The 21,817-nt window shown below is 37.5% G+C and overlaps 2 protein-coding genes across 2 annotated transcripts; one reads left to right on the top strand and one right to left on the bottom strand.

The window, feature by feature from the left end:
* Positions 1-1,605: 1,605 nt before the first annotated feature.
* LOC117274816 (secreted RxLR effector protein 161-like) lies at positions 1,606-2,298 on the top strand. The gene has a single exon (XM_033654176.1). The coding sequence runs from the start codon at positions 1,606-1,608 to the stop codon at positions 2,296-2,298; it is 693 nt and encodes a 230-aa protein (XP_033510067.1).
* A 7,461-nt stretch (positions 2,299-9,759) lies between these two features.
* LOC104088907 (uncharacterized) lies at positions 9,760-14,230 on the bottom strand. The gene is made up of 15 exons (XM_009593672.4): positions 14,007-14,230; positions 13,795-13,916; positions 13,662-13,712; positions 13,457-13,573; positions 13,229-13,348; positions 12,980-13,115; positions 12,476-12,646; positions 12,230-12,388; positions 12,021-12,127; positions 11,667-11,751; positions 11,432-11,573; positions 11,126-11,285; positions 10,811-10,927; positions 10,491-10,617; positions 9,760-10,020 (listed from the first exon to the last, which is right to left on the bottom strand). Exons 2-15 carry the CDS (start codon positions 13,908-13,910, stop codon positions 9,781-9,783), a joined length of 1,848 nt encoding a protein of 615 aa, XP_009591967.1. The 5' UTR covers positions 13,911-13,916; positions 14,007-14,230; the 3' UTR covers positions 9,760-9,780.
* Between the last annotated feature and the right edge of the window lie 7,587 nt (positions 14,231-21,817).

Raw genomic sequence — 21,817 nt, 5'->3', positions numbered from 1 at the left:
AATTATGGACTGGGCGCAAGCCAAGTTTACGGCACATGCGGATTTGAAGTTGTCCAGCACATGTGCTGAAAGGGAAAGCGGATAAATTGGAATCGAGGACAGAAGTATGCATTTTTATTGGATATCCAAAAGAAACTAAAGGCGGTTTATTTTATTGTCCCAAAGAAAAAAAAGGTAATTATTACGGCAAATGCCAGATTTTTAGAAGAGGATTATTTAATGAACCATATTTCTGGAAGTAAACTAGTTTTACAGGAATTATGTAATGGAGTAACTAATGACTCATCTATGGAACATATCCCGGAAGTCAGTATTGACATACCACTGCATTATCGTAGTAGGAGAAATGCCAATAGACAGCAGAATGTACAAGAGTAATTGCCTGACATCTCACTACCCCAAAGTAGTGGGAGTAATAGTGAGCAACCTCAGATTGTTGAGCAACCTCAGATTGTTGAGCAACCTGAAATTGTTCTACAGCCTGCACTCCAGGAAGAAGTTAATGATATCCCAACACCGCAAGGTATGGAGGATAACATTGATGCTTCAGTTCCGAAAAATGATGTTGTAATTCAACAACAAAATACTGTACCTGTAGTGACTAGTCGTAGTGGGAGAATTGTAAAGAAACCTCTCCGTTTTGCGCTCTTGAGAGAATATTATGATCGAATCCCTGAAGATCCCAACACGGAACCTATTAATTACGATGAAACACTACAGGATATAGATGTTGATAAATGGGTTGCTGCTATAAAATCTGAAATAGAGTCCATGTACTCCAATCAAGTCTAGGATCTTGTAGAACCACCTACTGGAGTCAAACCCATTGGTTGTAGATGGATCTATAAGAAAAAAAGAGGAGTGGATGGAAAAGTGAAAACTTTTAAAGTTAGGCTTGTTGCAAAAGGGTTTACTAAAAAAGAAGGGATCGATTATGAGGAAATATTTTCGCCAGTAGCCATGCTTAAACCCATTAAGATTCTCTTATCCATTCCTGCTCATTACGATTATGAGATTTGGCAAATGGATGTCAAGACGATTTTTCTAAATGGAAGTCTTGATGAGTGCATCTATATGGCACAACCAGTTAGTTTCATAAAAAGTGGCAATGAGCACATGTTGTGTAAATTAAAGAAATCTATTTATGGATTGAAACAAGCTTCTAGAGCATGGAACACTTGTTTTGATGCATCGATTAAAACCTTCGGTTTTGATCAATGTGAAAATGAGTCTTGTGTCTATAAGAAGTGGGATGGAGATAAAGTTGCATTTTTTATTTTGTACGTAGATGATATTTTGCTCATAGGAAATAATATGAGCATGTTGAATTCAGTAAAGGAATGGTTGTCCTCACGTTTCGATATGAAAGACTTGGGACAAGCGGCACATATTCTTGGCATCAAGCTTATGCGAAATCGCAAGCGAAGGATATTAGGCTTATCCCAAGCACTTTATATTGATACTATTCTTACCAGGTTTAGCATGCAAGATTCCAAGAAAGGCTTTCTCCCTTTTAGACATGGAATCTCTCTGTCAAAAGATCAGTCCCCAAAAATGACTGATGAGATAGAAAATTATCCTTGATTATATACAGTTATAGAAAAGATGAAGGCGATCCTTTATGCTTCTGTTGTAGGGAGTCTCATATATGCTATGCTATGTACTAGACCTGATATCTGCTTTGCTGTTGGCATGGTTAGTAGATTTCAGTCTAACCCTGGACGAGAATACTGGACTGCCGTTAAGCATATAATCAAGTATTTGAAAAGGACTAGGGATTATATGTTGGTGTATCACTCAGGTGATCTTGCACCCATTGGCTATACTGATTCAGATTTCCAGTCAGATAGAGATTCTAGAAAATCTACCTCAGGATATGTTTTTACCTTAGGATGTGGAGCTATAAGTTGGAGGAGCATCAAGCAATCATGTGTTGCTGATTTTACCATGGAAGCTGAATATGTGGCTGCATTTGAGGCAGCTAAAGAGGCTGTTTGGCTCAGGAACTTTCTAAAAGTGCTTAATGTAGTTCCTTCGGTTCAAGCACCGATTGTACTTTATTGTGACAATAGTGGTGCAGTTGCAAACTCGCCGGAACCAAGAAGTCATAAAAGGAGTAAGCATATTGAGCGTAAATATCACTTAATTCGGGACATAACTCAGAGAGGTGATGCAAGAGTGTTGAAGATTGCGTCAGAGGACAATTTGGTAGACCCGTTTACAAAGAGCTTGACAGAGAAGATTTTTGACAAACATGTAGAAGGAATGGGTATTAGAGTAGTAGACGCATGGTTATGAGTCTAAGTGGGAGATTGTTGGGATATACTATTAACCATGCGGTTTAGACATAGTATTTTATTTTATTCTTTATGGAATAATTATTTATTTAATTTATTCAATTCAATAAAGTACTATTTTAAATAGATCATTTGTTACATGTGTGTCTTTTTAGTTATGTCGTAGACAATTTTGTGTATGGAGTCTTAGCTCATGCACAGAAGATTAAATTGTCGGTTCGCATAATTAATAAACTATGCTCACAATCAAAGATATTATTGGACAAAATATCTTGTTAATTGTAGCACAAGATTATTGTATAATTTGACTTGATTATGGGAGTGGTTTTACTCCGACTTCTTGTGCTAGTATACTTAGTGTATATTGAACGGACCAAGTAGAGAAAAGATATTTTTGTACTGAATATATATATAAAATATTTTCTCTAACTCATTAAATGAGCTTATACTCCTAATCTTGATATAATTATTATGATCATTATAATTTGTTTATTGTTTTGATTTATCAAAAGGTACGACTCTATTCAAAGTTAGTGTATGCCTAATAGATTGGACAATAACGAATAGCATTTGCGAAATAATAATTAGTTGATAGAATCCATGACTTGGTTTTGAGTTTGAAGATACCCCTTTATGTGAGCTTATAAGTTTTCATGTGAAAACCCGACCGGTAAATTTTGTATCTGTCACATAAAATGGTTTAAGCGGAATTATAAAAGATTTAATTAGTTGATTAAATTAATTTTTCAATGATTTAATTTAATTAACTGGTATTTGAGATCTTAACATGGGGAGTTAAAATAAATGTTACTGAATTTTTGAAATTCATATTGAGGAGTTCTATTGCATTTTTTAGTGGAATAAACTGTAATTAATTATAGTAAGAATTAATTCATGCTAATTTCGAATTAATGCTATAATTAGTAGCCTTTTATTATTTTTGTAGTCCCTGCTATACCTAGTAAAAACCTAGACTTAACTTGGGTAAAAAGTGACTTGGAAGAAAAGTCATCCGGTAGAGTTAGAGTAGGATTCTACTTGTGCAAGTAGAATCCTACACGTTTTTGGAGCAGATTTTCGGCCAAAAACTAGTCTACTTAAGGAAGACTAATTTCACCAAATAACTCACTTTTTAGAGTTGTATTGTTCTTGCCCACTCAAAGCAAATTTGTCCAAGGTTTTACTAGGCATATAGCAGAAGACTGCAGCCCTGGATTCTAGCTGTGTGGAGGATTTGTGCAACGATTTCAAGAGGTTAGTGCTTCTAATCTAGCAATTATAGCATTGTCTAGTTTACATGTATTTGATGCCTGGATTGTTTACTTGCTTCCGCTGCGCATGTTCTAACATTTACTTGTTAGCAGAGGCGTACCCAAGATTTGAAACTAGCGGGCGCCATTGTCGAGTAAAATCTGAGCAAATGCTAGAGTCGGAATCTAACTCATGCAGGCATTAAAAGTTAAGTTGCACCCCCAAATCGACCAATGCAACTGCCTAAGATTTGAATCTTTGGGTGTCAATTAAAATATATATATATATATATATATATATATATATTTCCCGAAGTTACGGAGGCCGTTGACCTCCCATCCAAAGGATAGGCCTGCGTCTACTTGTTAGCCTCCTACAATGAGTCATGACTTCGGCTTACTCAGTCGTCTTCTAGCCGAAGACTGATTTAAGCAGAGTTTTATGGTTCAATTTAACTTGTTACTTTTAGTTCGAATTGTGTACAAATACAGAAGAATTCAAAAATGTTTACATATAAAAATAAGTCATTTTAAATTCACAGACTCTAGAAACTAAATTTGTCTCTACTTCTAGCTATCCTTAGATTGACCAAATCCTTCGCGTGTTAATGTTTGGACCCTCAAACTCTAACAGGACTTGTTTCTTGTACTCTTGCACTAAAATTATTCTCTTATTCTAATTCAGTTGTGAAAATTTTGAGTCTAACGTTTAAATCGTTTACTTTGTAACTTTTTTTTCTTTTAAATTGTGATATGTTACAGGGCTGAGTGGTTAATTAACAAATCAAAAGTTTTAATCTAACAAGGGAAATGGTCCAAATAACACTTTAATCCAAGCCTCTATATTGCAATAATAAGAAGAGAGTTAAACTTTTTGCGATTAGCACCGGTAAAAACAATTTCCTGATATTAACACGAGTTCAAATTAGACGGAACTCCTGCGCAAATACCGGATACCAAATTAACCGGAGCTCCACCATATGAAAATCTAAAATATTATTCATATTCTAATATGGGGGGGGGGGGGGGGGGGGGATACTTTTAATTGTTTTTATCACCTCCACCTTTTTTCTTCGAAAAACAGAATATGCATTAATCGAATTCGGTAGTCAGCTGTAGAAAGTAAGATAAAGTCTCATTGACAACCTAAATAGGAATTTGAAGGCGGATTATCTGATTTACACTGACATGATACAACAAACTCAGTGTAATTTTATAAGCGGGATTTAAGGAGGGCAATGTGTATGTTGCCTTACCCCTATCTTGAGAATATAAATAATTTTTAATTACTAATGTAATTTAGTATGCTCTAACTATGTAACTAGTTTCACTTGTTATAGATCATTACCTGTAATTATTATTTAAATAATATAATAGTATAAAAATTATTTTACTCTGACAAAAGTTGAACTCTTTGAATGCCCTCCCAAGTTGACGTTGGAAAAGAGTTTTGAAAAATATTTTTCCTTTCTCTTGATAGGGAAACATTTGAGCCAACCAAATATGAAAAAATTAAAAAATAATTTTCGAAAAATATTTTCCTTCATACTAAACACACCCGAAAAAGAGCAAATTCTAAATATGAGAAACGCAGAGAATTAAAAAGTGTGTCTCAATATAAAAATCTGAGGATGAAATGTTGTTCTCAGCTCAACCCGCGTTCCTAACTCACGCTGCACGGCTCCCCAAAAATGCTATGTGAATTGTGTACTTCGATTAGAAATGATGGAAATGGGCATGCCGTGCAGGCGGATAATCTCCTGAATGTAAATCTTAGTCAACCTCTCTGAAGAGTATGAAGTCTCCACCGAAATAAAGTGTGCGGACTTAGTCAACAGGTCTACAATAACCTAGACTCCGACATACTTCCTCAAGGTCCGTGGCAAGCCTACCACGAAATTCATAGTGATGCTCTCCCACTTCCACTCTGATATCTCCAATCTCTAAGTCAATCCACCTGATTTCTGATGTTCGTACTTCACCTGTTGACAATTCAAACACTGAGATACATAAGCAACGATGACTTTCTTCATTCTCCACCACTAATAGTGTTGTTAATAAATTAGAAACCAAGAATTAATTCACATTTTGGGAATCGACTTAGACATACCTCATTTACTCGTTTCAACCTTTATACTAAATTATCAGGCTCTTTATGACGTTCAATTTCATAAAATTCAAACTCTATTGGTTAGAGGCCCAAATTTATTGTTCCTTCTCCTTAATTAGAAATTTCGGAAAGTTATGTCCAAATTTCCTTTCTATAATGTCTTTATTGCCTAATTACTCCCCCGTCCTTTTTAGCTGTCATAATTACTAAAAATAATTATGTCTAATTTTCTTTCAATAACCCAAAAGGGACGAAAATGGAAGGAGTAAATGACTTTAAATTCCTTCTATATAAACATCCAAAAAGCGAATATAAAAGGCACTTTTGTTGCTTGAATTCTGAGGGATCAAAAGTGCCAAAATAAAGTTAATGGTGAAGATGTGGACGTTTTATTTTTTGGGATCATGTGATACCAAACTATAAGGACCACTCGTGACTTTTAATTGATCTTATGTTCCATAATGCACTACTCTTACTGTTTTCCCCTTTTTATCTAAGACCTTTTGTGCAGGGCGAAGCTAGCGTGCAGGATATAGGTTAGGCCGAACTCAATTATAATTTTGGTCCAAATGTTATATTTGTCTTAATAAATTCACTTAATATGTATAAATTATTAATTTAAACTTAGTAACTTGAACGACTACAATCCCGAACCTATAAATTTCAAACTCTGCTTCTGTGTTGCAAAAGTTATTTGTTGTTGTCCAAGCCCATGACACATATTGTCTGTTTTGGTCTACTAGGCCTCACAAATTTATTCCTTGGACAACGCCATCATCAAGCCAAAAAAATATGTGTACCATGTGAAATTGTTATATGCCTTATAAGACTTTTCAATTTTCTCTCATTTTCCGACATGAGATTTGTCTAAATAGTCATATGGAACCCTTTTTCAAAAAACTTGCTAGTCTAAGTCTGTCAGTCCGGCTTTGTCTTTGACCCGTCCTCCATCATGAACGTCACATAATTACATGTAAACCTTTATGATTATATAATGCTAGTGAAGATTAACCTAGTAAAAAAAAAATCTTCACAATTGTTCTGTGTATACTTAAGTCATTCAAGATATGGTAATCCAAAGTTATCCATATTTTCGGAAAGAACTTGAAAATAAAAGGTTTCTATGCTTTCAGCCAAAATTAAATTACTAACCTGGGGTTATGGCATCACCTTTGACTATTGGGCCAAAATCGGAGCCCTTTAGAGCTAGAATTGGGCCTGCTTGACGCTCATCTTCTTTCGAGTGAATTGAATTACTTCGGCTCGAATGCCTTTGATCAAATGAAAGGGATGGATGCCTGTCTTTAGCGACTTTGTTCGGTCATTCCTTCTTTACTTATACGCTATGGCTTGAGAATTAATCGCACGAGAGAGTAAGTAAGAGGTTAAAAAGAGGATCATTGGACCTCGCTCTCGGGCCCAGAGGCAGAACAAAGAAAGCCTTAGATCTTTGCTTGTTTCGTGGTATGGACCAAAGCAAAGGTTACGTTTTGTTGGAAAAACAACTACTAGTTTATGTTTGTGATTTTTTTTTTCTGTATTTGATGTTTGTAATCAATCATAATTTGTTTGTTTTCTTTTATCCATCAATTACATTACGTATGTGCCTATATTCTTTTGTGCATATTGGCTCCGTTAATCTACGATCTACGTCGTGACTCCATTCTTTCGTTATCTTTATGTAACCAATAGAGTTGTCAAAATTGGCCCGGAAAAATATGCTCCATCCATTTTTTTATTTCAACCCATCTTGATCCAACAAATCTCAGCCCATCTAAAATTGAGCTAATTTTTAGCTGATATTCGGTTTAAAATATGTGTATTTATATGCATATCGCCTCTCATTTTACTCATATTTCGTGATTTTTGTATGTGTAATTTAATGATTTATTTTATGGTATTTATATGCGTAGGAGTCGATTAGAAGTGATTTGAAACTTTTGAGTGCAAATTGAAGTAAAAACAGAAGAATTTGGAGGAAGTACGAGTTTGGTGCCTAGGTTCGCGCCAGGCACCAACCAAAACGCCGTTGACAGAGGGCTAAAAAGTTCAATGTCCAGCTTCGCGCCAGGCACAAAGCATGACGCCTAAGGGCGGATTTCGTCCTAATTCGGCTGAGACTTGGTAGTTTCGACCCTACATGCCCCCAACATGTATAAAAGGGGTTCTAAACCTATTTTGGGGGGATCTAACATACTTTGAAGGAGAATTCATGTGAGGGGAACACAAATCACGCTTGGAGGAGGCTTCCAACTAGTTTTTCTTCTTTTATCTTCCTTTAATCTCATAGTTTATTAGTTCTAGAGTTGTGGGATGCTACATAAACATTGTAGTTTGAAGTTTGAATTGTTCTTGTTATTTTATTATATTTATTTATTTATTCAATCTTGCACTTAATTATTTGATTTCTTGATCAGCAATTAAATACTATGTACGAATTTAGGATTGAACTCGGGAGAGAGAATTTTAGATTGCATATAAGATTGAGTAGAGCAAGATCTTGAACTTGAGTATCGGAAACAGATTTGCGGTTAGGATAGGGATATACCTATCCGCCTTGCTTGGTTACTATACGGGAATTATTAATGCGTACTTGTTAATCATGATTCATATGAATATATGCGTCAGGTTAGCTTGAATAGACGAATAGTAATTTAGGAGAATACTACGAGTAATATTAACTCTGTCAACCAATAAACCAGATAAATTAATTAGACAATTTAAGTGGAAGACTCAACGAGATTGTTAGCTAACCCATAGCTTTGGAATATTTTCTCCCATTGAATTCGTATCTAAGCTTGCCGACATATTTTCTTTAATTTCTTAGTTTTCGACTCTAGATTAGTTGTAGTTAATAATCTTTAGAAAACATCTTGAATAGATCAATTGTCTTAGTTTAATATAGTAAATAGTTAATCACAAGTCTTTGTGGGTACGATATCTGGAGTTACAATCCTATATTACTTCTACGACCACGTATACTTGCGTGTGCGTTTGGGAGCATGACTATAACAAAAATTCATGAGTAATTTTGTCAAAAAATCTTTAAAATAATTTTTTTGTTTGATATGTTATATATGACTATAATAAAAGAAAAAAGTCTTATTTGATAATTAAATAATTTATAAGAAAATAACATACATTAATTAAAGCTTGGTAAGAGTTGGGCGAGGAGTTCCAACATAATATGCTGGGGGAGGGGGGAGGGAGGGATCAGAAATAACCGGATTTACAACTGATAATTGAAAAATAGCCGCAATTTCAAAAGTAATCGAAATTTAGTCACATTTTCATGTAAAGATAAAATCTGAACAAAAACACTCTTAAAAATTCGAAAAAATTCCACAATAATATATTGGAATTTCATAATGAACTGGAGTTCCAACATAATATGCTGGAAGTTTTTACGCAGGAGCTCCATAATTCAGCATATTATGCTGCAACTTTCCGTGTGCTGGAGTTCCAACATAATATGCTGGGGGAGGGGGGAGGGAGGGATCAGAAATAACCGGATTTACAACTGATAATTGAAAAATAGCCGCAATTTCAAAAGTAATCGAAATTTAGTCACATTTTCATGTAAAGATAAAATCTGAACAAAAACACTCTTAAAAATTCGAAAAAATTCCACAATAATATATTGGAATTTCATAATGAACTGGAGTTCCAACATAATATGCTGGAAGTTTTTACGCAGGAGCTCCATAATTCAGCATATTATGCTGCAACTTTCCGTGTGCTGGAGTTCCAACATAATATGCTGGAGCGCCATAATCCAACATAATACTGGAACTTTTCGTGTTTTAGCAAAATAATGACTATTTTTTAATGACTTTGCGAATGCTAGCTATTTTTTAATTACCAGTCTGAGAAATAGCTATCCCGTGCTATTTTCACAAATTTTAGCTCATCTTGACCCAGTTTATCTCGGCCTAAGTAACTTTTGGGCGAATCATAATTGACTCAGCCAACCTTGACCCGTCCGAAATCAGCCCAACCCGCTCATTTGACACTCCTAGTACCACTACTTCTCGAACAAATGTGTAACCAAATAATTGAATAAGAGGATTAGAAGTTAGAAGAATAGATTTTTAAAGAAATATTTAAATAGATAATGACCATTTTATAACTGATGAGGTGCTTCAAAACGAAGATAATCATACATTACTCCTTGAAAGGGGTTTGTAGCTATTGCTTGTGTAAGAAATATCGTGTTTGTTCCATTTAGAAGTAGATTGCCCTGTACTTCAATGCTGTAAAGCCAATATAAACCATGAATACCATGTCTTGCAATTGCATTATCTCCCCCTATTACCCCTGTTGTAAAGTGAGGTGTTGCTAATTTTCCATCGTTGAAACGAACCTTAGAAAAAAAAAACAATTTTCAAGAAAGTCAATAATTCACACAACCACCTATTAAAATTATTTCCCAAGTGATAGACTGAGACAAAATATATAAGGATCAAATAAACTCTCGCCAGCTAGTCAAGTTGGAGAAGTAAAAAAGAATATCAAGGTTTAGATTTTCCTTTTGTGTATCATTATATTGTGACCGAAAAGGAAAAGAACATGTAAACGAAAAAGAAAACACAAGGCATCCCGCGTTCAATCAGGGTTCAGGGAAGGGTCGCACTCCCTTAGAGATGTGATGTAAATAGCATACCCTAATACAAGCATTAGTGGCTGCTTTCACGGCTCGAACCCGTGACCTATAGGTCGCAGGAAGACAATTTTAGTGTTGCTCCAAGGCTACTCTTCTGAATGAAAAAGAAAATGAACAGAAATAAACTTAATTGAAATGACAGGTCAAGGAATCAAGGATAAGCTACATACTTGTAGTTCAGCTCTCTGAGCTGCAGCAAGAGCCAATTGGAGAGTGTAATTCGACGTATTGTCAACACTTTCAAGGCTAAATATAATTCTCCATGTGGCAGCATTATACGTGTTGTTTCCTATATTCCTGCAGAACAACATTTTTCCAGAAGTCTCGTAATTCAAATTTACTACTGATATATAGTATTGTCAGAAAAGGAAAAAAAAAAAGAACTAAGATATACAAGAACGAAAATACACACACACACACACATTTATGTATGTCTGTATATATGTAATATAACCTGAATACAAGAGTAAGAAGAAGCTCAAGTGGATACCTGGTAACATGAGCAAAAAACCAGTCGCTTGAATAGTTGCTAGTCGCAACATTGTAGACGAGATCATTTTCAGGATATAAAGCACTATATTGTTCCCACAAACCATATTGTCTAAATCTGCAAGGCAAAATGGTGTGAATTATGAGCTACAATTTTCTACAGTTAAGATAACTAGTAAATATTCAAAAGTACTTTCTTGGAAATTACTAAATCCTACAAAGTGGAGGCTAAGAAAATTTGAGAATTTCGAAATGCAAATAGGTGATACTGGAATTAGTTTCAGTGTAAGTACGTATGAAGACTTTTGGAGCATACATTGATTCAGAATTGTTTTGGTATATGTGAACTTTAAATTGTGGGGGTGGAGTTGGAACAAAGAATTCAGCAGCTGTTCGATCTGGCACACCGATTTCCCAAAGTGTGACTCCATTTCGTGGAGGATTATAAACCAAACTCCCCAATTCAATACTAGAACCTGTATTTGATACAAATGAAAATTGAACAACAGATAAGATGAGATAAGAGCATCGATATTAGGAAATATGGGTCACAAACGAGTCTCATTCTGAACGAACTTCGAATTAAGAAATACTAAGAAAATGGTAAGTAAGAAATTAAAACCTGGAGTCACTTGTACATCAGAAGTGTATTTGTAATCCCCAATAATTCCAAGGATGGTTGCATACAAGTTATATGTACCGGATATTACATTCTCTATGGTAAAATTCCCACTAGCGTCTGTTTTAGTCCAAAACTGATATCCCTGAAAATGAAACGAAATAAAGTTATTAAATCTATATAACTAAAAAAAAAAAAAATTATTTTATTTATAAATTTATGAATCATGCAACGTTACTTTGTTTTCTCTTTGCCAAGATCCAACATCTCCTGGTGATGCTAACCCTATATAAGCGTTGGATGCTGGTACTAAAGTAGTAGTGCTGAAAATACAAATTATAGATCTTACATATTAGTGAGTTGTATTTAATTGCACTTGTAAGTACAACACTAGTCACACTTAAATAAAGAGTTTTGGCAATAAAACAACAATGTTACGTTTATGAGGCACAATAGCATCTACACTTGTACAACACTGATTTTAAACAGATTATACATCAAATCCACAGTACTCAAAGACACTCCTTTTTCTATGGTGATGCATAAATAATATGAACGCAGATGCTAAAGAATGAACACCAAAGGAAATCACCTGTCGTTAACAAAAAGTTGGCCTCTAATATTTCCTCGTTGATTAGATTTGATGTAGTCTTTTGTAACTGGAAAATCATAAGGCCAGCTTGCGACTTCTTGATTCATCTGTAAATTCGATGGGGAATTCCTTCAGCAATATGTTAACTGAATTCACATCTGAAACAGCCTGAATTGGTATTAGCATATAGTAAATGATTAATATATTACCCTTTTCTTTGCATCATCCCAAAGTACGGCGGGATTGTCCTTAGCTGAAGTATCTGAGTTAAGATACAGAAATACAGGGCCAATAACTTTTTTCCAAGGCTCTCCTTGTTGAAATTTGATTACCAGATCTTCTCCGGCATAATGTCTACTTACAAATACCTGAGATTATGAATAAGTAGTCAATATTCCTAAATATAAAAGAGAAGCAAGTGCTACTTAGTGGAATTTAATTAATTCAACACTTACAGAAAGTACAGTTGGACCAACATGTGAAGTGAGATCTTGTTTGTAAGGTCCTCCGATGCGAAACTCATCACTCGGAATTATCATCCAAAACCCTACAGGAGGATTAGCACCTACCCACCCATGAACTCTATCATCTTTGTTATCATTTGCATAGAAGTATTTGTCATCCACCTACACATGTGTAGATGGGAATTAAACATCAAAGTAAATAATGAATAAATTTTTTGATTATGTAATCAAATGTAACCCCATCTCTTGTCCGAACTATCGAGTAAAATCTTTGAATTATAGCTTGCACTTCCTTTTCTAGGCTGAAGGAGAACATGTTCATACAACGAACAACTTTATTCTCCTCCTAACCATACTAGATACTGTTGAGCTTCAACATATTAAGCTTTTAAATGAGATGATCGCCCATTTAACAGATACATGGTCTAGAATATGATGGAAGTTAGCCTTGACATTTTCATATAGACATAATACTAGGCAATTGTAGGATCCTACCTCTCCTTTTAGATCTGGATTAGTTGGATTTGTCAAAAGAACAGCTTCTTTGTAGTCAAGCACCTTGCCAGTTTCTCGATCCACCGGCATTGGCATGACCCGCTGTCTCTCATCCGAGATAGCCATGTAATGAAACCTATGCATACAAAATGCAGTTTCATACAATAGCAATTCCATTTTGGGGGTTTAAGGGAAGGAGAAATAGATAATATCTTAAGTAGTTACTGATGAGAAAATTTAGATTCGTACATGTCTTGTTGAAGCTTGAAGACAATCCTTAGATTTTCAATGTAGACAAGGGGCCATCCTTCTAGACGTTCAAATATAGCGTAAGTATAAAATCCGGGTGTATCTTGTAGCATCACAAACCTGAAAATTCATCCCTTTAACATAGTACAAATAATACAATTGCATATACCAAACTTGTGATTACAGAAAAAAGATATATACAAAATGAGCTTTAACAATGCACTTCACCTTATGTCAAAATTTAATGGAAGTTCATCAGATTGAGAAGCATTCCATGTATTTTTAAATGAAATTTCTGCCTGCTTTTCACTGTCCATTATGACCTCAAAACTTGTCCCCAAAAACCTGCATGTGACACCAAAGTAATAGACTTAATTTTGGATGGTCAAAAATCATCCACGTAAAAACTTTCACAAGAGAAGGTATAGTTTACTTTTTTCGAACTCTTCGAGATGCTGTCTGATTCCAGAAAACATCCCAATACCTGAAAATGTCATACTATTGTTAGTTATTTCCTTCATTGAAAGAAATTTCAAAATACTAAAATGTTTATATGTTAATTATACCCTCTATCATTTTCGACATTTTGTGTTGCAAGTAAGTTGTTGATTCCACTATATGATATGTTCGTGATGAGACCATCTGGTATTGATAAAGTAACATTGGCGATGCCATTGCTCATCGTCACCTGAAGGGACTTAACATAAGCACGAGACAAGATGCTAAATTCATGCATCAGAGTAAAAAACTTATAGCACAAACGTAAATGAAGATTTACTTGGTCAGTTTGTATGTCCAATTTGACGGCTGCCTCTGTTCTCAATCTTCGCCTGTTTTTAGGAAAAATAGATGGCAAGTCAACATGCAGATTTTCATAGAGATAACTCTTGCTATCAACTTAAAAGGACTGTACAACAGCTAGCAGATCTCCCACAAATAGAAAATGGTTACAGCTTAGACTAAACTGCAAACCCCTGCTTTAGGTTTAGGCAGAAAAATCTCATATAATCACACTCTGAAGTTTTTGTGGTATGAAAAAGCTTATTTCTGTTCATAGCAACTAATGAACATGTGCCTTCTACATATACTTTTTTCACTTCGCCATGGTTGATTAATATGTACTGTTTAAAACCAAACAACTCAAGTGTTACTCTTGAGAAATTTAATAAAAAAAATACTATTCCCTCTGTTCCATTTTTTGTGGCAACAATTTCCTTTTTAGTCCGTGAAAAAAATGATAGCTTTTTAAATTTGAAAATAATTTAACTTGACAAGACATGTTGCTCAAGTGGTAAACACTCTCCACCTCTAAACCTTGAGGCTGTGGTTCGAGTCACCAAAGGAGCAAGCAAAATGCGTAGTTTCTGGGAGGGGTTCAAAAAATAATTAAATAAAAAATAGTAGTTTAAATTTGAACTTTTTATTTTACTCTTAATAAAAAAAGCTTTTATTGACACATAGTAAATATTATGAAATATTTAAGAACACATTTCTTAAACCAATTGAAATTGGGAAAGTACTAGTAAGAAAAAGAAAAAGAAAAAAAGAGTTGATAAAAGAAGAGTAGGAATTATTCTCAGCTGCTCAGCAAGGAGCTCTTATATTGGTTTTTAGTGCAGAATTTCAGACAGTTCAAGATGTATGCGGTCGAAATCTATTATTCAGTCATACGGACTGGTCGAGATAATAATACTTCGATCGAAAGGTATCTGCGTAAGGTCAAGTCGAGGTCCGAAGTAAGGGTGTCATGAGTCGAGATCCAAGACCGATCAATGGCAAGCTCGGTATCATTATCGAGCTCATATCCAAATCAAACTACGAGGCAAAGCGAAGATTATTGAAGACGTATAGACCGACTAACATTCACCTCAAATATCGAGACTCCAAGTCAGAATCAAGCTCGAACCAAGGTCGAGGGTTCAATACCGAGCTCGAGCTAGTATCGAGCTACAGACAAGAGCCGTTGCAACCGCACTAGGGGAGAAAATCTTGGCGGGAATCGAAAAAAATATAATTTATCATGGGTTCTCCACTATATATTTTTTATTATAGATAAAGTAGGATTCCTTTACTATAAAGAGGGGAATCGTTGTAAGCACAGAGACATGGTAACAAAAGACTACTTCTCTTGTTGAAAGATAAACCCCTTGAGTTTGTTTTACTTTGTCGTACTCATTCTTCCTGCTTACAAATTTATCTCCCGTTTCTATAGTCAAGAATCCGCACATTTTCATTTCTCTGTACGATTTATGTCAAGTTATATCACATATCCTTAAAACCACTTATAAATTTAACTCTATCCAATTTTTCGGGTAAACAGTTTGGCGCCCACCGTGGGGCTAAGGATAACAGTGTTTGTTTGATACAAATTTGCAATACACATCAGTTTACGCTTGTCTTTTGGGGGTGCCTCTGACTTCGAACTAGCAATGGCAAACCCTCGATTAATAGCTTTACCTACCAACAATGAAGCCAGCCTTCAAGGCGGAAGGCCGCTTATCGATGTCATTGAAGCTCGAGTCGAAGTACCTGAAACTCGAGCCGAAGTACCGCTAGATGTCAACTCACATGTGGCCTTTGAGGCAAACCAACGTTCTGAGCCTGAAAATAGCATTTATGGCAGTACTCGATCTGCAGCTCGAGACTCCCATAACATGGAGGAGAACGGAGTCAGCTTGCGTATGATATTTTAAATGTTGCAAGCCCAGCGGGTAGTGATAGCTCAGTTGCAGAGCCAAACCCAGCTATCAAGCAGACTGGAACCAGTCCACCTCGAGAAATTGCCCACCAAACGGAGCCAGCCGTAGTAAGGTCGAACGAGCAAGAATCGGGGACTACTCCCGAAATTGCAAAAATACTTGAGGAGCTCACAAAGCGAATCGAAGCCAACGACAAGAAAGTAGAAACATATAATTCCAGGGTCGATCAAATCCCAGGGGCTCCGCCCATGATAAAAGGGTTGGATTCTAAGAAATTCATACAAAAGCCTTTTCCCTCGAGTGCAGCCCCAAAACCAATCCCTAAAAAATTTTGTATGCCCTAAATCCCCAAATATAACGGTACGACCGATTCCAACGAACACGTCACCTCTTACACGTGTGCCATTAACGGTAACGATTTGGATGACGATGAAATCGAATCCGTATTGTTGAAAAAATTCGGAGAGACCCTCTCGAAGGGGCAATGATTTGGTATCATAACCTGCCACCAAATTCCATCGATTCATTTGCCATGTTAGCGGATTCATTCGTAAAGGCACACGCCGGTGCCATAAAGGTTGCAACTAGGAAATCAGATCTTTTAAAAGTGAAACAAAGGGATAACGAAATGCTGAGGGAGTTCGTGTCCCGATTTCAAATGGAATACATGGAATTGCCACTGGTCACGGACGACTGGGCCGTTCAAGCTTTTATTCAAGGGTTGAATGAGCGAAGCTCGATGGCATCATGTCGGATGAAACAAAATTTGATCGAGTACCCGGCAATAGCTTGGGCAGATGTGCACAATCGATATCAATCAAAGATCAGGGTCGAAGACGACCAATTAGGAACTCTTTCCGGATCCGCACATCCAAACAGATCGGCTATTAAAAACCAGAGGGACATCGAAAGAGAACCGAGGTCGAACAGAGACCGATATCAACCATATGACATAGATCGAATGAATAACGACTCGATACACAATGCCGCCCGGAACAATCGAAGGAGTGATCGAAGACATAATTCTCGGGGACTGATGAGCAAGAATGGCTTTGACAAACATACCGATCCTAGAGAGGCACCTCAGTTATCTGAGTATAACTTCAACGTTGATGCATCGAGTATTATATCGGCATTCGGAAGAATCAATGATACTAGGTGGCCCAGACCCATGCAAACCGATCTTTCCCAAAGAAACCCACATTCTATATGCGAATATCATGGTATGCATGGCCACGGGACCAAGGACTGCAGGCAGTTAAGGGAGGAAGTAGCCCGTCTATTCAGTGAAGTCCACCTTTGAGAATTTCTCAGTGATCGAGCCAAGAATCACTTTAGAGAAAGGGACTCCAACAGAAAGGACAAACAAGAGGAACCTCAACATATCATTCACATGATCATCGGTGGAGTCGACATTCCAAAGAGACCCGCACTCAAATGCACTAAGGTATCGGCCGCAGGGGAAAAAAGAACCCGAGATTATGTGTCTGAAGGCACTTTATAGTTCAAAAATGAAGAAGCAGAAGGCATCTCTCAGCCCCACAACGATGCTCTGGTAATTTTTATCCTATTAAATAAAGTTCAGGTTAAACGTGTTTTGGTGGATCCAGGTAGCTCTGCGAATATCATCCGATCGAGGGTTGTGGAGCAGCTCGGTCTACAGAATCAAGTCGTGCTCACAGCTCGGGTCTTAAACGGCTTCAATATGGCCAGCGAAACGACTAAAGGGGAAATTATTCTGCCGATGAACGTGGCTGGAACCATCCAAAGCACAAAGTTCCACATAATCGAAGGCGACATGAGATATAATGCCCTACTCGGAAGGCCTTGGATCCACAACATAAGGGCAGAACCTTTAATTCTCCACCAAATAATGAAATTCCCAATGCCGGACGACGTGAAAAAGGTGTACGTGGAACAGCGTACAGCGAAGGAAATATTTGCAATCGATGAAGTAACACCGATATCAACATTACCGACCCAGAAAGATCGAGCATTAGAAATGTAGGAAAGGCCAAATAGAAATCACAACCGCCAGTCTCGACCAAATCGGTGAAGCAGGAAATAGAAGATGACGAAGAAGATTTCCTGACTCCCCGAACTTTTGTCATCCCCGAGGATTTTGACGCCACCAAATCGATGGTCGAAGAGCTGGAATAGGTTATATTGATCGAACATCTACCAGAAAATAAAGGTATACCTAGGAACGAGATTGACCCCCGAACTCAGGAAAAAACTTATTCAATTTCTTATTGATAATATAGATTGCTTTGCTTGGTCCCATGTAGACATGACAGGAATCCCACCGTCGATAACAACGCACCGGCTGAGCTTGGACCCTAGGTTCAGACTGGTGAAGCAAAAAAGAAGACCTCAGTCCGAGTTAAAGCATGCGTTCATGAAGGACGAGGTAAGTAAACTTCTCAAAATAGGCTCGATTCGGGAAGTAAAATATCCCGAATGGTTAGCTAATGTAGTTGTAGTCCCTTAAAAAGGGAACAAACTCAGAATATGTGTAGACTACAAAGATCTAAACAAAGCATGCCCTAAAGATTCTTTCCTACTGCCTAACATCGATCGGATGATCGATGCCACAGCCGGCCACGAGATCCTTACTTTTCTCGATGCCTATTCCGGGTACAATCAAATTCGAATGAACCCGGAGGACCAAGAAAAAATTTCGTTTATCACCAAGTATGGAACATATTGTTATAATGTAATGCCCTTCGGGCTAAAAAATGCAGGAGCTACTTATCAACGCCTAGTGAATAAAATATTCGAAAAATAAATAGGTGAGTTGATCGAAGTTTATATTGATGACATGCTAGTCAAGTCCCTGCGCGTAGAGGACCATTTAACTCATTTGCAGGAAACGTTCGAGAGTTTAAGGAAATACAACATGAAGCTCAACCCCGAGAAATGTGCTTTTGGAGTCGGCTCGGGCAAATTCCTTGGCTTCATGGTATCAAATCGGGGAATCGAGATCAACCCCGATAAAATCAAGGCCATCGAAGACATCACCATCGTGGACAGTGTGAAAGCGGTGCAAAAAGCTAACCAGACAGATAGTTGCCCTAGGCCGATTCATTTCGAGGTCATCGGATCGAAGCCGCAAATTTTTCTCTCTACTAAAAAAGAAGAACAACTTCGTTTGGACCCCGGAATGCCAACAAGCTTTAGAATAATTGAAGCAATACCTGTCGAGCCCACCACTGCTTCACACTCCGAAGACAGATAAAAAACTTTACTAATACTTGGACGTATCGGAAATCGCATTAAGTGGCGTCCTAGTTCGAGAAGAGCAAGGTATACAATTTCATGTTTATTACGTAAGTCGGACCTTAGAAGAGGTAGAGACTAGATATCCACACTTAGAGAAATTAGCACTCGCACTGATAAGCGCTTCTAGGAAATTAAGACCATACTTTCAATGTCATCCCATATGTGTGTTGACAACTTACCCACTTCGTAATATTTTACACAAGCCCGAACTATCGGGCCGGTTGGCCAAATGGGCCGTCGAGCTCAGTGGGTACGTTATCAAATATCAACCCCGTACAACCATCAAATCTCAAATTTTAGCAGACTTCGTGGCCAATTTCACGCCAGCCCTCGTACCTGAAGTTGAAAGAGAACTCTTGCTAAAATCGGGTACATCATTAGGGGTTTGGACCCTCTTCACAGATGGTGCTTCGAATGTGAAGGGGCACGGTCTTGGCATCGTGTTGAAATCCCCCACGGGTGGCATCATTAGGCAGTCTATCAAAACTTCTAGGTTAACTAACAATGAGGCCGAGTACGAGGCCATGATTGTAGGTCTCGAGCTGGCAAAAAGCCTGGGAGCAGAAATGATTGAAGCTAAATATGACTCTTTACTGGTAGTAAATCAAGTAAAGAAAACCTTCGAGGTTCGAGAAGGAAGAATGCAGAGGTATTTGGACAAGTTACAAGTAACTTTGCACCGTTTCAAGGAATGAACTTTGCAGCATGTGCCTCGAGAACAAAACGGGGAGGTCGATGCACTCGTAAATTTGGGGTACTCGGTCGAGGAAGACCAGATCGATTCAGGGACTGTCGTTCAAATCTCGAGGTCCGTAATCTAAGAGGGGCACGCCTAGATAAACTCCACAAGCTTAACCTGGGATTGGAGAAATAAGTATATTGAATATTTAGGAAACGGAAAACTCCCATCGAACCCTAAAGAGTCAAGGGCCCTACGAACTAAAGCTACCAGATTCGCGTTGGCTGAAGATGAAATATTATACAGGAGGACGTTCGATGGACCATTGGAAGTATGCTTGGGACCAGGAGACACCGATTATGTTTTACGAGAGGTCGATGAAGACACTTGTGGGAACCATTTCGGAGCCAAATCACTGATTCACAAAATCATCATAGTAGGATATTACTGGGATAGCATGGAAAGGGATACTAAGGAGTTTGTTCTAATATGCGATAAATGTCAAAGGTTTGCACCGATAATCCATCAACCCGAGGAACAACTTCATTCAGTCCTATCCCCATGGCCATTCATGAAATGAGGGATGGATATCGTCGGCCCCCTACCGTCGCCCCCAAGTAAAGCTAAATTTATTTTATTTATGACTGACTATTTCTTTAAATGGGTTGAAGCACAGGCGTTCGAGAAAATAAGAGAAAAAGAGGTTATAGATTTCATATGGGATCACATCATATGTCGATTTGGGATGCCCATAGAAATAACATGCGATAATGGTAAGCAATTTATCGGCAGTAAAGTAACAAAATTTCTCAAAGATCATAAAATAAAAAGGATATTATCGACATCGTATCACCCTAGTGGCAACGGATAAGCCGAATCAACAAACAAGACTATCATCCAAAACTTGAAGAAAAGGTTGAACAAAGCCAAAGGGAAATGGAGAGAAATTCTGCCCGAAGTCCTATGGGCATATCGAACAACATCGAAGTCCAGTACATGAGCAACTCCGTTTTTTTAGTGTATGGCTCCGAAGCCATAATTCCAGTCGAAGTCGGAGAACCTAGCGCAAGGTTTTGACATGCATCGGTGGAATCAAATCATGAGGCAATGAACACTAGCCTCGAATTATTAGATGAGAAACGAGAAGCGGCACTCGATCGAATGGCTGCACAAAAACAACAAATCGAAAGGTACTACAATAAAAGAACCAACCTCCGCCACTTCGGAAACTTAGTCCTAAGGAAGGTCACCATCAATACTCGAGATCCTAATGAAGGGAAGCTCGGCCCAAATTGGGAAGGACCCTATCAGGTCCTCGATATATTCGGAAAAGGATCTTATAAACTCGGAACGATGGATGGCAAGCCATTATCGAACAACTGGAACATATCACTCCTCAAACGATATTATTGTTAAGGTATGACTCTCTTTTCCCTTTCGCCCATATATACATATTCGAAGCTAACCCATCGCAAGAGTTCGATCAAAGACGTCGAGACCTTAGGTTTTAAAGTACTCATTGCATTCTTTTTCCCCTTAGATCGGCTTTTATCCCAAATGGGTTTTCCCGGCGAGGTTTTTAACGAGGCAACAACCATGTGCTACCTGAGGGCAATTCAACAGTATCTGAGGCTTCTTCATAATCAACCTCGAATACTCCCAGTGCATTAGCCCTCAAATATATCAAGTTCTGAGGCAAGAAAGATATTTCGTAACAACATGGTTCCAATAGGAAAGGTTGTAAGAGCCAGATAGTCAAAACGAACCATGCTCATGTAGTTGGCCCGAGCCCTGGCGCAAAACATGAACACATGTATAATGACTTGCAAAGAAAAGTTCTCTTCTATACCAATATCTTATATCCAAGCAAAACTCCTCTATTGCGAGATTTATTATGTAAACAGGATCGAGTTTGAATCATTCACTCGT

The sequence above is a fragment of the Nicotiana tomentosiformis genome, chromosome 5 (genome assembly GCF_000390325.3).
Source record: "Nicotiana tomentosiformis chromosome 5, ASM39032v3, whole genome shotgun sequence".
Classification (NCBI taxonomy): domain Eukaryota; kingdom Viridiplantae; phylum Streptophyta; class Magnoliopsida; order Solanales; family Solanaceae; genus Nicotiana; species Nicotiana tomentosiformis.
This window is presented reverse-complemented; position numbering and strand designations above follow the sequence as displayed.

What these genes read in the sequence shown, in the direction of transcription:
- LOC117274816 (XM_033654176.1), top strand. Translation starts at nt 1,606, where the DNA reads ATGAAGGCGATCCTTTATGCTTCTGTTGTAGGGAGTCTCATATATGCT.
- LOC104088907 (XM_009593672.4), bottom strand. Translation starts at nt 13,910, where the DNA reads ATGAGCAATGGCATCGCCAATGTTACTTTATCAATACCAGATGGTCTC. An exon ending in AATGTCGAAAATGATAGAGG is followed by an intron (nt 13,713 to 13,794) that starts GTATAATTAACA and finishes TGACATTTTCAG; the next exon opens with GTATTGGGATGTTTTCTGGA. An exon ending in CCATTAAATTTTGACATAAG is followed by an intron (nt 13,349 to 13,456) that starts GTGAAGTGCATT and finishes ATGAATTTTCAG; the next exon opens with GTTTGTGATGCTACAAGATA.